Below are 15424 nucleotides of genomic sequence, written 5' to 3' on the forward strand. Positions count from 1 at the left end.
AAAATTTATGTGGCCTTTTAATATTTACAACAAATTTATTTAAGTAATTAGGCAGAACCATTTAGGTATGAAGTTTAAAAACACACACACAATATGGCAAGATACAAGTACTCCAAAAGGTACTGCTGGGAGAAAACAAAAGCTACCATAGTCTAGAGGCAAATAAGATATCAGAGTAGGATTATAGAACCAATACATTAAAAATTTGGGAAGTAAAGAATGGTAGAGCTGTGGTGAAATGCAGAGTGCCTATCCTAGAATTAAAAAAAACTATGGACTTAATATGCATCTTCTATTATTTCCATCTTTTGAAATACTATTATTTCATTCTGATAAAGCCAATCTTTCTGAGCCCATTTCCTCCTACATATAATGGGAATACCACCTGCCTCACAGAGTTGTAAGAATTATTAAATATGATAATGTACCTGAAAACACCTTGAATATTATTCAATACTAGATGGTATCAACTCATTCAGACTAAGTTGAAATTAAATGCACAAAACTTTAAATGCCAATTTTCAAATTAACTTAAATATGAAAACATTTTTAATGATATTCTGATTTTACTTTAAATATTAATGCAATACTTGACTGTCACCAGAAAAGGCACGAGACTAGTTTCCTTCAACTCCAGGTAAAAAAAACACACACACACGCACACACACAAAAACTCACTAGAAAAGAATCACAATTTTCTACCCAATTGTGTCAGGTTTATGATTAAAACATGTACAAAATACAGAAGATGAGTATACTTTCTGTAAGCTAATTTAGGAATTATATACACATTTCTCTCAAATTCAAAGAGTACTAGAAATATAAAGAAGGCTTGACCATGTATTGTCAAATTTCAGCAAGGCCCTGTGCATTACTAAGGATGGACAGTAACAATGCTGACCATTTCAAGACAATGGCTGCTCTAGAAATATTCTCCCCGAAAAGTGTTAGATTTTCTTTCTATAGCCTTTAAAGTTTTGAAACAGTGATGTAAATAAAAAAAATATAGAAAACATTTTAGGATTGAATGCATAGCAATCACAAAAATGGAACAAGACCTTTTGGTTCGCGTACTTAACGAAAAGTATATAGTCAAGTTTCCTGTAGGAAAATGACACTTGATGGAAGGAAGGTTAAATCTTTGACAAATATAAACAGTAGGATTTTTTTTTAAGAGTGAGAGAAGGGGGTGGGGAAATCTCTATTACAAAAAAAGTTGTTTGCTTCTGAGTACTGAACTTGCCTATATTTAAGAAAATTAAAATCGACATAATGACAAATTCAGTCCTTAAAATACTTTTAATTAAAATTGTCCTAAAAACTATGTGCAAGGAAGAGAAAATTTCAACACTGTGATTTTAAAATTATTTGCTCAATAATGTTTTACAGAGAAATAATTTAAATGAGTTTCAGCCACATGTACTTAAAGAAGAGGGTGGAGAAACAATGAATCATTACTATAGAATTCTGAGTTGTAAGCTTCAAATGATGTGGCAGTGATTTTTATTTCTGATAGGCTTATCTTTTGTTTCAATTCTTGCTTGAAGTGGCAAGGAAAGGTAGGTTAAAATATACCTTCTTGAAGCTGCTAATCTTCCTTATTACTGAAAATGCTTCTCTAACATTTCTAAAATAAAGGCAATGGCAATACCTTCCTTTTCTGCAAACCCAGAAAATGCCGATGAACTATATAATCTTAAGTATCAAAATATTTTGGTAACGACTGTGAATCCACTAAAACAATAGTAGATATACACATTGCTTTGATATACCAGCACCACTAGTTACTGACAAATTGTAAAATCTCCCTTTATTCCTCATCTGTAAAATAAAGATGACACTGCTTACTACCTTGCTTCGTGGATTGTCGTGCGCAGAGCTAGCGCCTTACGTAGCAGTCAATCAAAATACGTTTCCTTGCGTTTGCTTCAATGAGACCTAACTGGTATCTAACACTAAACATAGGACGTTCTTCCGAGTAAGACACGTGGTGATACAGGGCTTGACATAAGAACCTGCAAATACATTAGGTTTACTTTTTCAAGATAAAAGGATTTCTTCACCCCGTTTTACCCAATGTGTCCAATACCTTGAATCCCTGACGAGTTTGGTTCTTCCGGCCAACGATGTCAGGTTTCGCGGTTGTCAACACAAATTTCTATCTTGTTGAAAAATTCTGACCAAGGTATAAATCAGTACAGTGTTCCCCCAACATGGACCTTTTGCCCACTCAGATGGGGCTTGGGCATGGCAGAACGTTAACTACTGCTAGCAGGGAAGCTCGGTTTACCCCTAACTAATCCGACAGCTGAAAAACAAGACGCCGCGACACAGCCGCTAGCGCTGTCACCCAAGACTCCCGCTGCCTCCGCCTCACCAGGTGAGGAAACTGAGGCCGAGGGGAAGGAAGCGCTTGCCCGCAGTTCAGAGTCATGTGGTTCTTTCCCGAAATAACCCACTGTTTGACAGCAGCGGTGACCTACCCGCAGGACCGTCACAGCAGCCCCCGCGGGTCAGGAAAGGGGCTCATTCTGCCTCGCGACTCCCGATTCCGGGGCAGAAAACAGGCGCCCCTTCCTCGCCCGGCCACAGGCAGGGGCCGGCTGGGCCAAGACCCCAAAAGTGCGCCTTCCCCGGGCTTCACAGCTGCCGCCCGCCGGTTCTCCCGGGAGGAAAGGCCGCCGCTCACCTGCGATCGGAGAGAATGCAATTCCTCGCTGGGTGTCGGCCCTACACCCTCGAGACCCAACTGCAAAGCGCGATGGCTGCCGCGGACCCAGGTCGCGTCAGCTCCTTCCGGGCCGGGGGTGCTTCACTCCGGACTGTCCGCAGGACCGTGGAGCACTGCGACCGAAGTTCCGCCTCCTAGGAGTTCTGCCGCCAGTTCCCGGGCTGAGCTCTCCTGTGGGCCTGGCCGGCCCCCCCGCAGCCCTGCCCCCACAAGAGCTCCAAGGGGCTTCAGGGGCCTGCGGGCAGAAGCAAAGAAGGACACGTTGGTTCCCAGTTTGGGGAAATCATCAGTGACATCGTTTTTTAAGAATACACTTTTAAAGTACACCTGTTTCTCGAATTAACAAGTGATTTACAAAATGTAACTGTGCCAGGCAATGTGTTGGGTGCTGGGTATTGAATTTTAAACAAGACTGTCTTGACTCTGCAGTGCTTGCTAATGGATTAGTGTTACCTTCCTTAAATGTGTTAAATTGGGAATGTTTGGGTGCCTTGAATGGAAGGGTGATGACAATGCTTCCAAGGTTTCTCTTGTCCAGGTAAGAATGTCCAAACCCGTAGAGAATTTTTATAAAAATGTATTTGAGCCAAACAAGATACACCTGGAAGCAAGACTTCAACAGATTGAGAAAAATACATCATAGAATGGCAGCTTGCAGGTCTTTTTGTATTTTCATGCATTTGGAATTAAGGAAAGCAAGTAAGAAAGATTAAATGAAGGTGGGAGAAAGCAAGATGAAGATTGGATTATAGGATAGTTAACAAAATGATGTGTTCCCTTGAGGGTGGTGGGGCCTGAGAAAGGATTTCTCTGACATTTCAAAGAACAGTGGACAGGGCTTGCTTAAAGCAAAGATAATCCTTTTACTAAAGAAATTATATGCCTGGGGTGTGACTTTACCCACCATGACCTACCCAGTTAGGAATTTCAGATCAGAGTACCCTGTGAGGTTACTTTCAGTAGAACCCCCTTTTCATCCACACTCTCAAGCCTGGAATTTTAGTTGATGGGGACAGAAGGAGGAGCTGTTTGAGGAATGAAGCAAATGTTATTCAATTCCCAACAAAGTCTGTAACTGGCTCTTCTGGATCTCCCCCTCTTTCTTCTCCACCCTCAGGACATGCCTCACTCCATGTGTCCTCCCTTTGCACTTGCCATTCCTTCTGCCAGAAAGGCATGTTGGTAGCAAAAGTAAAGGTGATATCAAAGTCCAAAGTTTTAACTTGGATTAGTGAGTCTACTCTGTTTCCACTACTGGCACCTTACTGCAGGCCATCATCATCTCTGGCCTGGGTTACTGCAACAACTCCATCCTTTTCCCTTCAATCAATTACCCTCACAGCTGTTGGACTAACTTTTTTTTTTTAATTCATTAATCTTAAAGCATGAATTGGATCAAATTACTCCCCCGTTTACAGTTCTTCTACTGGCTTTCCAAAGCATATAATCTCCTTACAATGCTTTATAAGTTTTTTGTTGCTCAGACCCTTCTACTTCTCCAATCTTATCTCCTGCATTCTGCCTTGCTCACCACAGCAATGCATTTCTGTCTCTGAGCCTTTGTAAGTGCTGTTCCCTTTGCCCAGAGCCCTTCTTCTCCCCATCTTCTTTGTATAGTTAGGTTCTCAGAAAGTTAGCTTTCTGTGATTCTTTAGATCACAGCTTAAATGTCACCTTCTGTCCTAACCATTCTATCCAAATCAAGTCCCTGCTTGCTATTCTCTATCTCAGTACCAATACCTCAATAGCACTTAAACAAATTTTAATTTAAAATATATATTTATTTTGTTTCGTCCACTGTAAACTCCAGAGAAAGAAGAGATTTTGTCTGTCCTGTTCTGTTTTTGCTTGTTTAGCTCAGTGCCTGACATGTAGAAGACATGTAATCAATATTTATTGAATACATTAATTAATCAATGAATGCAAGAGCTGGTGAGGACATTTAACAGAAAGAATGATGAAAAGATAGGTTTAGAGGGGAAGTTGCACCTCAACTCTCTGGTACTATGGTGCCAAGGTGTTTGTAGAGGAGATGGGGGCAGAGAAATGTATTTGAGGTTAAGAAAAAAAATTGGCATTTGATATTGTACCTCCCATATTGCCCAGGGGAGATGGGGCCTGACCAGAGGCTGACACTATTTTAGTTATACTATTAGTTCTGATTTAGATGGGACACAAGGTAGCATAATAGTTAAGAACCTAAAAGAATTAGAGAGTTTAGAGACAAGTGCTAGATGTGGTTTAGGCTGTAAGTGCAATAAGAACTTGTAGCAGTGAATTCATGAGGGTCAAAATAATATAGAAGACTGGAAGAGACAACACTAAATTTTATTCATTTAAAAATGTTTATTGAACAACTGTTAAGTGTGAGGCCCTAAGCCAAGTGCTGAGAATACAGAGGTGGATAGGACACAGTTTCTGGTCTCTATGGTCTGACAGTCAAAACAAGGAGGCAGACATGAAATCAAAACTATGCCTTTAGAACTGGCAGGATATGTGTAGAATTGTATTCCATTGAAGAAAGATAAACATAGACCCAAATATATAACAATGATTACAAGTGCTATGGGGAAAATAAAGCAGGGTCAGAGGGCTAGAGAGTGAGCAGGGAGCGTATGCGATTGTATAGGGTGTTCATAGAAGGGCTTGTCAATAGTCAACAAGATAACATTTGAATAAAGGCTGAAGAGGTGAGACATTGAACTAGGTAGGTGTCTTGAGGAAGTATGTGTAAAAAGCTGGCTTGTGCTTGAGTAGCTAGGGAAATGGAAAGTGTGTCTGGAGTGGAGTGATTGAAAGGAAGTGTGGAAAATGAGGACAGAAGGACAGCAAGGCCAAGTCTTGAGTGGTATGTAGGACTTTGGGTTTTACTTAGCATGAGATGAGAAAAACCATGCAGAAAATTTAAACTTGGTGGAGAAGGTACAGGGAGCAACTACAGGTTTTGGGGTACAGGAAAATAAAAACAGCATCAGTATTTAGGAACTCAATTCAACATGTAGACTGGACTAGAGAAAGGGAAACCAGAAAGACTATTCCAATAGCTCAAGTGCAAGACAATGAAAACTAACTAGTGGGCAAGAGAATGGGAAGAACTACATAAAGATGAAGTTTTCAAAGAAGGCAACGGGGTTTACTGGCTTGGTATGAGAAAAGTGTACTTGTGATGTGACTTCAGATACAAACAGATGTCCTTTCAGAGGCAAATGAGGCCAAAGGAACTGTTTCTAAAATGGAGCCACAAGAGACTTTCAGAACAAACCTGTTATTTGTAATTAAAATCATTTTGTTTGTTTGTTTGAAATAGAAATTAAAAAAAAAATAATTAATGGCCCTAAAATAATTTCCCCCATCCTGAAAAGTAAAATTGATCCTGTTTATCAGCTGACAATTCAGTAGTCATGAGCAGGCAGGCAAAGGGGCCCCGGTGTGAGCTTAAATGCACTTCTGTGTTATCAGCAAATTTCATCAGGAATGACTGTCACTCTCTTTGGGGTCTAAATAAATTTTCAACTTTCATGGAATATTATTTGCATAGTGCTCTCTCCTTACTGAAACACGTTTGTGTCACTTTATTGTTTATAATTTTCTTAAGCAGCGTTGAAGGCTCTGAAAATAATATACAGAACATGTGACACCTATACATATGAAGGGTGCATAAGTGCCAGAGGGTCCCGGTGTTCTGGAAAACAAGTATCAAAACATAGAATATATTATTGACGTAAGTTTAGAAAAATGTAGGGTAGACACAGGTAGTTGACCAAAGACATAGCAATACCCTTAACCACTTGTAATAGCACTAATAATTGTTCCTTGATATTTGTGTGACCACATTTTAAGAAATCAGAGAAGGATTTGACAATGTGTGGATAATAACTTTTTAAATATGCTGTCTCACCTCAGTTACTTAAATTTACCATCATCCTATTATCCCTGAGGGTGGGCAGATGACAAATGCTGCTTTTCTTCTCAATATTTTAAAGCTGACTATATTTAAAATGTAAAAAAAAAAAAATCAAGTAAAATAAAAGACTTAACCATAGTTTTGTGGGGAATAATAGCAACATGGATTCTTAGGGATAGAACAAATTTTAGAAAAAAAACAATGTTTACTTATTAGCAAATTATTTATGTTTATTTAACCTGATTTAACCAATGAGGTTATTTACTTTTTAAAATGGCTAATGCTCTCCATGAGTTTTTTTCCCCTCTGAACACACAGACATTGCTTAAACAGAACAAAGTTCAAAGAAAGCTTGATTTAACCAAATCAAACTCCTGTGCCAAAGTCAACGAACCAAGATCATTAAGGAGCTGCATTAAATCAAAAAGAATTAAACTTATGCAAGTTTGACACCAGGATTAAGCATCTGCCCATTTGAAGATGACCTTGATTTTCTGTCTGACCTCGGGAAGGTTCAGTTTCTCTTGGAGATCTATTTTCTCTTTAGAACACTGAGAAGCTTTTGTTTGTGTATCTTTTCAATTGTTCTTGGGATAACGTGATTTGAGACTTTGTCATAGGGACTATAGGATGAAAACAGTTTGACCAACAGTATTGTCTTCAGGCTAAAGAAGCCTTTGTACAAAGGGGTTGTGGAATTCCACCCACAGCAAACACATTTTGAGTAAGGTCCTCAGGCAAATGATAAAACAGGGTTAGGATAAAATTTAACACTTGGTTATTTGAATTCTTACTGTTTGCTTTTCAGGCCTGATGCAGTGGTTTAGGTCTTGCTCACTTTGTATGTAATATAACATTTCATAGCAGGTATTTGATATTCAATAAAGTAAGATGTACTTCACCCTTCCGGGATTGCGAAATCTTTAGCATGACATTTTAATCAACAGCACAAATCTGTAGTTTAAACAAGGGCTTTATCATCAGCTCAGAGCAGGAAAAACCTACCTAGAATGAAGGGAGGTAAGATGACTATTGAGCTCATCCATCAACTATATTGTCTAATCACTCCAGTGTCTACCTCCCTTTGGTCTCAAAATTAAAAAAAGTCTATTTGCAAAAAAAAAAAAAAAAAAAAAAAAAAAGAAAAAGAAAAAGAAAAAAAAAAGTCTACTTGCCTAGAAAGGAAATTTGAAAGTTTCACCTTACTGTAAACTCTTAGAAGAGGAACTGAAACTGCCATTTAAATGTGCTGTTCAAGGTATGGTCCACGAACGTCAGCGTGACTACGCTATGAATCAGCGGGTTTCAAAATTAAAATTATTTCTGAAACTCGGAAGGTCAAAAAGAGACCTCCTCCACGATTTGGTTGCACTTGTAATACAGGAGCCTAATTAACCACCCCTTTTTAAAAATGCCTTTACAATTTACACCTGGAGTACGAGGACGACATGTGACATGAAACACTGCGAGGAACAGGAGTCGACTCAGCTACCCGAGATATGGTCTAACCAGAGGACGACGACAGGTCTCGTCTCAGGTCATCTTCACAAAACCCCGAGGGGCGAACCAGTCAATCCCGCCGCGCGAAAGCCCAGATTTCGCTCCGATCTCGGCTCTGCCGGCGAGATGACGTTCACCGCCGCGGGGATTTCCGTAGCGGTGACACACTCTACTTCCGGCCGGCGGTGAGAGTCAGTGACGTGGCAGGCCAGGCCGATCACGGTCCTCAGGGCCGGGACACCCGGAGCTGTCAGGTGGCCTTTGGGCAGCCCAGCGGGGAAAGCCTAAAGTACCTACTGCGGTGGCGAATGCCAGCCCGGAGTCGGAAGTGCCACGTGTCCCGATCGCGCCTGCGCGGCCGGCGGCTGACAGGCACTTCCGGCAGGGGCCTCCCTTTTCTCGCCGCCTGGCTGCCGCCTCCCAGCCTAGCGTTCCCGGCCCCGCCGGCCCTACTCCGTCTTCTCAGCTCCCAGGCCTCGCCGTGGCCGCCGGTGGGCCGGGGAGAATGCGGCGCCAGGCCTAGGGCTTGCTGCGCCGCCCTCTCTCCTCCCCGCCTCCAGTCCTAGGTCGTTCGCCCTTTCCCTCCGCTTCGAGCCGTCGTCTTTCAGCGCTTCGCTTGGCGCTGTCGCAGACCCCTAGCAGCCCGGAAAACCACCGTCGTCATGTCCCAGCCGGGGATACCGGCGTCCGGCGGTGCCCTAACGGGCCTCCAGACCCAGAACGGGGAGGCGTCCGCCTCGGGGTCTCCTTACAGCAACGGTGAGTGCCTCTCGGGGGCGGGGGTGGCGGCGGCGGCGGCGGCGGCGCGCACCCCGGGCCCGGGCTCGGGCTGCACTTTGGTTGCTGCCGCCGCCCGAGGCGACACAAGCGGAGAGGGTGACCTCGCGACCGGCGCCGGGAGCCGCTGGCGGTGGGCAGCTGGGCCGCGGAGACCGCGACGGATCTGCCCCCGCGGCGACTCCCGGCTGGTCGTAGGGTTTCACGTTTATTTACTTGTCCATTCGTGCAGCGAACTCGTAATGAGCCGTTGCTGTTCTCGTGGGTAACAAGCGGATTCGGCCTCTACCGCACCACTCTCGTGCGAGGCTCCGAGTTGTTCCCGGGCCACCTTGACTCCTGGGGGGCGGGCTTTGCGATCCGGCTCGTTTGGGGTCCTCGGGGCCTGCAGTGGGGTGCGGCTCTCACTCACTTTGAGTGCGTGGGGACGAATGAATGGTTGTGTTTTGGGGAGACCCGTTTAGGGCCCGTGCGTCTGTGCCAGAACTTTCCTCCCGTGGCGCTTAGGCCACCCGCTCAGGTTTCCAGCTTTGGAAGAACCAGGTAGAGGGGAGCATCCCCTGTTTGATTTCCAGAGGCCTTTACGTGCTTTGAGAGGGGGTGGACACACATCTCGACCTCTCTCCATCCACAGTGTGCGTGTGGCACTGCGATTTGTCATTCGGTGAGAGAGGGTCGGGTGTTTTCCCACCTCTGCCAGGATGCTTGAACTTCTCCTGCATGGTGATTTGCGAAGCTTGTTATTGTACTTGTTATGATAGAGAAAGATAGGTTGTCTGCCAAAGCTTGCTACGTTGCCAATGTACCTATGAAATCTTTGGTGCATGGAAACAAAGCTAGAATAGTACTAAAATACTTAACTTGCCCATTGGAGTCTAAAATTGCTGTGAAGTTTGAGGATGTATCCCTTGACTAAAATAGCTAATTCACATTGTTTTTAGAGAAGACTACTGTTTGTTGTTTGTTTGGTGTGTTTTTTTTTTTTAACAAAGAAGGCTCCAAAAGATTTTTAAAAATGTCTGTGAGTAGGCAGAAGCAAGAATCAAGTGGGGGTAAGCACTGAAACGGTGTTAATTGTTCTGTCTCAAATTTATGGTAACGTGTAAACTATATTTATTCTAGGCTATTCACCAGCGTTTACACTGAGGATGAAATCATTTTAAAGAAATTCACTTTAAGGTCCAAAAACTTAAGCAAGATGTCATGGCTATGGTTTTTTCTCATAATCTATAAATTGCTATTTTACATGAGCTTTAAATGTCAAATCCTGCAAATATGCTTGTAAGCTTATATGTAAGTATAGTTTTGTTAATTTTGAAATGTCAAAGGAATTTAGCCACTGATATGCCATATCGGAGATGTTGTCACTATGTTGATTTGAACCAGTCTGACAGACATTTGTACACACCTTCTAAGTTCTGTCCTTCGGAAAATACAACCCAAGGTACAGTCCCTGTGTACATGTTTCCCAGAACCAAGTGGGGATTCAGACAGGGAAGGAAATTATAGAACTGTGTAAATACATTCCTTTTTTGAAGGTACAATTTTAAGTCTTTTTATAATCTTCATTTTTAAGTTTTTTGTAGAATTATTCTCAATAAGGTGGCTAATGTCCTATATTGAGTTCCTTCATTGTGCAGCCCATTAATAAAGAGAGTAGGGATATGGTGGAGAATTGGAGGGGAGGGTATTTCTGTGGAAGGGGAAAAAAATGTTCTATGCTGGAATGTAGGTGTTTTTGCTTAACTCTTTCAAGGCTGTTATTGCTGCTTAAATATTCTATTGAATACTCTTAAGCTTTAGATTTAATGTAGCTTGCTTAAATTATATAGTACAGTTCAGTTGGATCTTCTGATGTTTTTTTAGATTATAATGAAAAGTTCAAATACAGTAGTCCCCCCTTATTTGCGAGGGATCCGTTCCAAGACGCCCCAGTGGATGCCTGAAACTGTGGATAGTAATGTACCCTATGTATGCCATGTTTTTTTCCTATGCATACCTATGATAAAGTTTAATTTACAAATTAGGCCCAGTAGAGATTAACAGCAATAACTAGTAATAAAATGGAATAGTTATAACTATATACTGTAATAAAAGTTATGTGAATGTGGTCTCTCTCAAAATATTGTATTATGCTCATCCTTTTTGTGATGATGTGAGATGATACAATGCTTACGTGATAAGATGAAGAGAGGTACTCAAAACAGTGTGCCATTTAAAACTTCCGAATTGTTTATTTCTGGATTTTTCCATTTAACATTTTTGGATCGCCGTTGACCAAAGGTACCTGAAACTATAGAAAGTAGAACTGTGGATAAGAGGGGACTACTGTGAAAACCTTTTTCATTTTTCTATAACTTGCTTTTATATTGTATGGTGTCATTATATTACAGAATTACTCACATATGGAGACATTTCCTTCTGTGGTAGATTGTTACATTGCATTACAATCTGAAATTATCTAGACAGGTTTTTCTAAGTCTCTGTAGGTTTGTGTACACTTATTTCCTTTGCAAAAATTGATAGTGAACTGTTAAGACTCTTTAAACTGGCAAATCTTTATCTGATTACCATGTAATAAGGCTAAATGGAAATCATGACTCTCACTGTTAATTAGCTGCTTTATTGACTATTTAAATCCATTTGCCAAGGCAGTTAAAAACTGCAGTTTTATTAATTTTATTTTTTGTAATATTTATGTAGTACTCACCTTTTCCCATATAGATTAAAGGTATTCATCCTTTCTCCCACTTGATTCCCCTGTTATATTGTAATTTTATAAAGTAATATCTTGTCTCACCTCTATACTGTAAAATCTATGACAGCAAGTATATCTGTTTTTGCGTAATATTCTGTCTCCAGCTCCCCATATGATGTCTAGCATGTTTTAGGAATTATCAGTTTTATTGAATGAAAGTTTTAGATTTGGGTATTGTGTAATTTAGGTCAGTAAATATTCAGTATTGTCAGTAAATAGTTAGTATTGACTTTTCCATTTAACATTTTTGGATCGCAGTTGACCAAAGGTACCTGGAAACACAGAAAGTAGAACTGTGTTCAAACAACACAAATTTATTATAAGATAGAGCTCACTTTCAAATTTTTTTTTCTGGTGACTTTTTCTGTGGATTTTTGCATCATGGTATCAGCTAAAACTCAATAGAATACGTGGGTAGGGTTGGGCATCCATTTAAATGCTAGACTTGTATTCATATCTCTGTTTTAGGTATGACAGGAATGTAGATCTCTTTATGATTGTGTATTTAATATAGAAAGACTTTAGTTATTATCAAAACATGCTGTGAATAAAATTGGCATGTGGTCTATAACACTGATTGTTGTGGCTGAGTTCTCGTTAATGTTTCCAGTGGGGCAAATAACTTTGGACTCCCATAGGACTCTTTGCATACCTCTATTAGAACTTAGGCATTGAGCATCTTGTTTGTCTCTGCTGATGGGGAGCTCCTAAAAGAGAAATGGTAGCAAGAAGAACTAACATTTATTGTTTACTTACTCTCTGCGCAGTCACTGTGCTAGGTTGCATTATATACATCATCTCATTTTATCCTCACAACAGCTCTATGAGATTATAACTGTTATGTTCACTGACAAGGAGACTGAGATGAGTGGTCAAGCAACTAGCTCAAGGTTACACAGCTAATGACCTAGATTTGTGTTACCTAGATTTAAACCTAGGTGTCTTACATAACCATTGTTATTCAGTTTATCTGGTTGTTATCTCCGAACCCCAGGACCTAGCGCCTTGAATTAGTGCCTGAATCAAGGATCAGAATCTCCTCTTTGGTTTCTTTCTGCAGGTGGATAGGTCATATACTTTAACAATAAATATTAGCTGATATTTCCCAAAACTGCCACCTAGCTTAATTGAATTATAATTAGTACATGACCTGACCCTAATTTTTGTTAGTATTTAGTGCATTTCTTTGCTGTTTCAACATCACATTCGTAAATGTCTTATAGACCCTGAAATTGCTCCTTTCCCCCACGTTGATTCTTAGCATCGAATTAACCCTTCCATTGCTTTATTAAAGCCCTTATTTTTAGTGACTGACTCACAAATTGTACTCATGCAGTGACATCCATTTGTTGTACTTATAGTTTCAGTTGCTCAGCTCTGTAAGTGATCACAGTACATTTTGATGTGCGAGGTGAGGTGCTAAATCAAATTGTCTTCCCATCTGGACTGTGAGCTACTTGACAGCAGGAATAGAGTGGACTTGACTCACCTTTGGATCCTTAGAAGATATTTAGTAAAACGTGTCTTTACAATCTGGGAATGACTAGAATGTTCATAGCCATTTGAGATAAATGAATCAGTAGCCTAAATATAGGATCAGTCTTTAACTAAATGAAAGATTACTTCAGATGAAATTATTTGGTTCACTGATAGCAGAAATACTGGTGAGTGCTGCAGTATTAAGGACACAAATACATGTTTCTAAGATGATGACAGTAGGAAACATTTATTGAGTACTAACTACGTGTATATGAGAAACACCATTATAAATGTGTTTATATAACCCATTTACATAGCCGTCTTGAATCCTAAATCTCATTCTCACATTGTATTTGTTTTCTACTGCTGCTGTAACAAAACACCACAGACTTAGTATCTTCAAACAACACAAATTTATTATCCTACAGTTCTGGAGGTCCGAAGTCTGCAATGAGACATCAGAGTGCGCTCCTTATTGTAGGCTCGAGCAGAGAAGCTGCTGTTTTGCCTTTTCCCCCTTCTGGAGTCTATTCTTGTCCTGGGCTCATGGCCCCCTACCATCTTCAAAGCTAGCAATGTCCTGTCAACTCTTTTTCTGACCCTGACTCTCCTGCCTCCCTCTTTCACCCTTGTGATTATATTGGGCCCAACCTGATAATCCAATCTTCCTATCTCAAAGTCAGTTGTTTGCAGCCTTAATTCCATTTTTGCCATGTAACCTTACATATCACAGGTTCCAGGGATTAGGACATGGACATATTTGGGGGGGCATTTTTCTGCCTACCATATACATCAACACTATAGGTACTATTACTGTTCCCATTCTTTAAATGAGGAAACTGATCTAGAAAGGTTAAATTTATTACTCAAGGACAATTAACTAAATTTCAAGGCCAGAATTTGATCTCAGTTGTTCCAGTCTGTGCTCTTAATCATTACTTTATGATGTTTCTTTCCATATACATTCCACATAGAGTGACCTTGTACTATCAGGAAGTTGATTGTATAGGATTTTATGACATTCCTTTAGGTAGTTTTCTAGTAAGTCCCAGAGACTGAATGTGCACACATATGGAGTTTGAATATATAGAAAATGGGAGTTCAGTGAACTATGTTGACTCGTGTGATTTGGGACAAGTTGCTTAGCTGCTCTAAGCCTGAGGTTACTCAGGGGACTAGAATCTTTAGAGTCCTTTGGAATACGCAGATTCTGTAATTCATCTATTAGTATTTGATAAATCATATATATATATAAACAAAGTACTCTTGGAAATCATTAGTAGTTAATTTCCCAGAACATTCCCCTCTGATTTGATGTTTTGCTGATCAGCCAGAGATATAATTTAACTTACTTACGCTTCTCTCTCCTTCCCTATCCTATGTATTATTCCAAGGAGTCAAGATGACTATATAAGTGGGTTATATAAACATTGAAGGGGTAAAATTTAGGGAAAGTGAAACTTTTTAAAATCTGTGTATATGGTAAGATAGTCACAGAGTATAGTCTTATGGTACTCAGAACACTACCTTGTTTCTAAACAACAGATTTAGAATTTCATTGATGGTTTCTCATTGGCCAATCTTTTGGTATGCTTATTTTGAAATGATTCCAGGCCTAGGGTCACCATTTAAATACTTCAAAAACTTCTCCATTGGATTACCGTTCTATATTTCACATTTATAAATATGTTGCTTTCTTCGGAGTCTTTAGACAGGAATCAGTAAAAAAAATTCTAATTATAAATAGGAAAATTCAGAAATTAGTCTGGAATATTCTCAGTGGAGACAATGCATTTGCCAGGAGCTAAGACTCAATGAGTTTATTTAAGTGTTTTTTTCTTGTTTAGAAAGATGACTGTGATTCTGTCATTCTTTGATTTTCTGACCTGCTGTAATCTCCGAAATTTTAATTTAGCAGTTAAGTAGGAGAGGGAACCAAATCAAATATTTGAGTCAGAATGGTACCAGGCTTTACGTGCAATACAAATTTTATTTTCTGCCCAAAGAAGTTAAGATGATGTCTTGACAATAAAATTTAGTTTGTTTGGCATTCTATGGAATGAAATACTACGTATGCTTAAAAATAAAAATAAGGTGAATCTATAAAAAGGCAACCCACCATTTTCCCAATGAGAAGATATCCCCCTCCCCAATTTTTTTCAGGTCACTTGAAAGTATGAAATTTTAGGGATGTGGATAAAATTAATCAAATGACTATTTGTAATGTTAATGTTTTATTTTACTAACACATGCATCTTTAAACTTTGTATTTAAA

At 40.0% G+C, this 15424-nt stretch overlaps 2 protein-coding genes across 11 annotated transcripts in view; one reads left to right on the plus strand and one right to left on the minus strand.

Moving 5' to 3' along the window:
• Nucleotides 1-8441, minus strand: part of SAR1B (secretion associated Ras related GTPase 1B) — a 32354-nt gene extending 23913 nt beyond the window's left edge. For 2 of the 8 annotated variants that reach the window (XM_081035164.1, XM_081035163.1), the window contains exon 1: nt 2690-2828. The gene's annotated coding sequence lies outside the window, so the exon portion shown is untranslated. Of the gene's footprint in view, nt 1-1851; nt 2016-2089; nt 2177-2483; nt 2967-8065 lie in introns of those variants that run through there. The other 6 variants (XM_081035162.1, XM_081035158.1, XM_081035157.1 and 3 more) reach the window with 6 other exon arrangements.
• Nucleotides 8311-15424, plus strand: part of SEC24A (SEC24 homolog A, COPII coat complex component) — a 52915-nt gene continuing 45801 nt past the window's right edge. For all 3 annotated transcript variants that reach the window (XR_013992358.1, XM_081035155.1, XM_081035156.1), the window contains exon 1: nt 8311-8894. Coding sequence is in view for 2 of the 3 variants with exons in the window: in XM_081035155.1 (XP_080891281.1) it covers nt 8798-8894 (97 nt within the window). In the remaining variant the exon portion in view is untranslated. The remainder of the gene's footprint in view (nt 8895-15424) is intronic.

Source organism: Rhinolophus hipposideros, assembly GCF_964194185.1.
Source record: "Rhinolophus hipposideros genome assembly, chromosome: 23".
NCBI lineage: Eukaryota > Metazoa > Chordata > Mammalia > Chiroptera > Rhinolophidae > Rhinolophus > Rhinolophus hipposideros.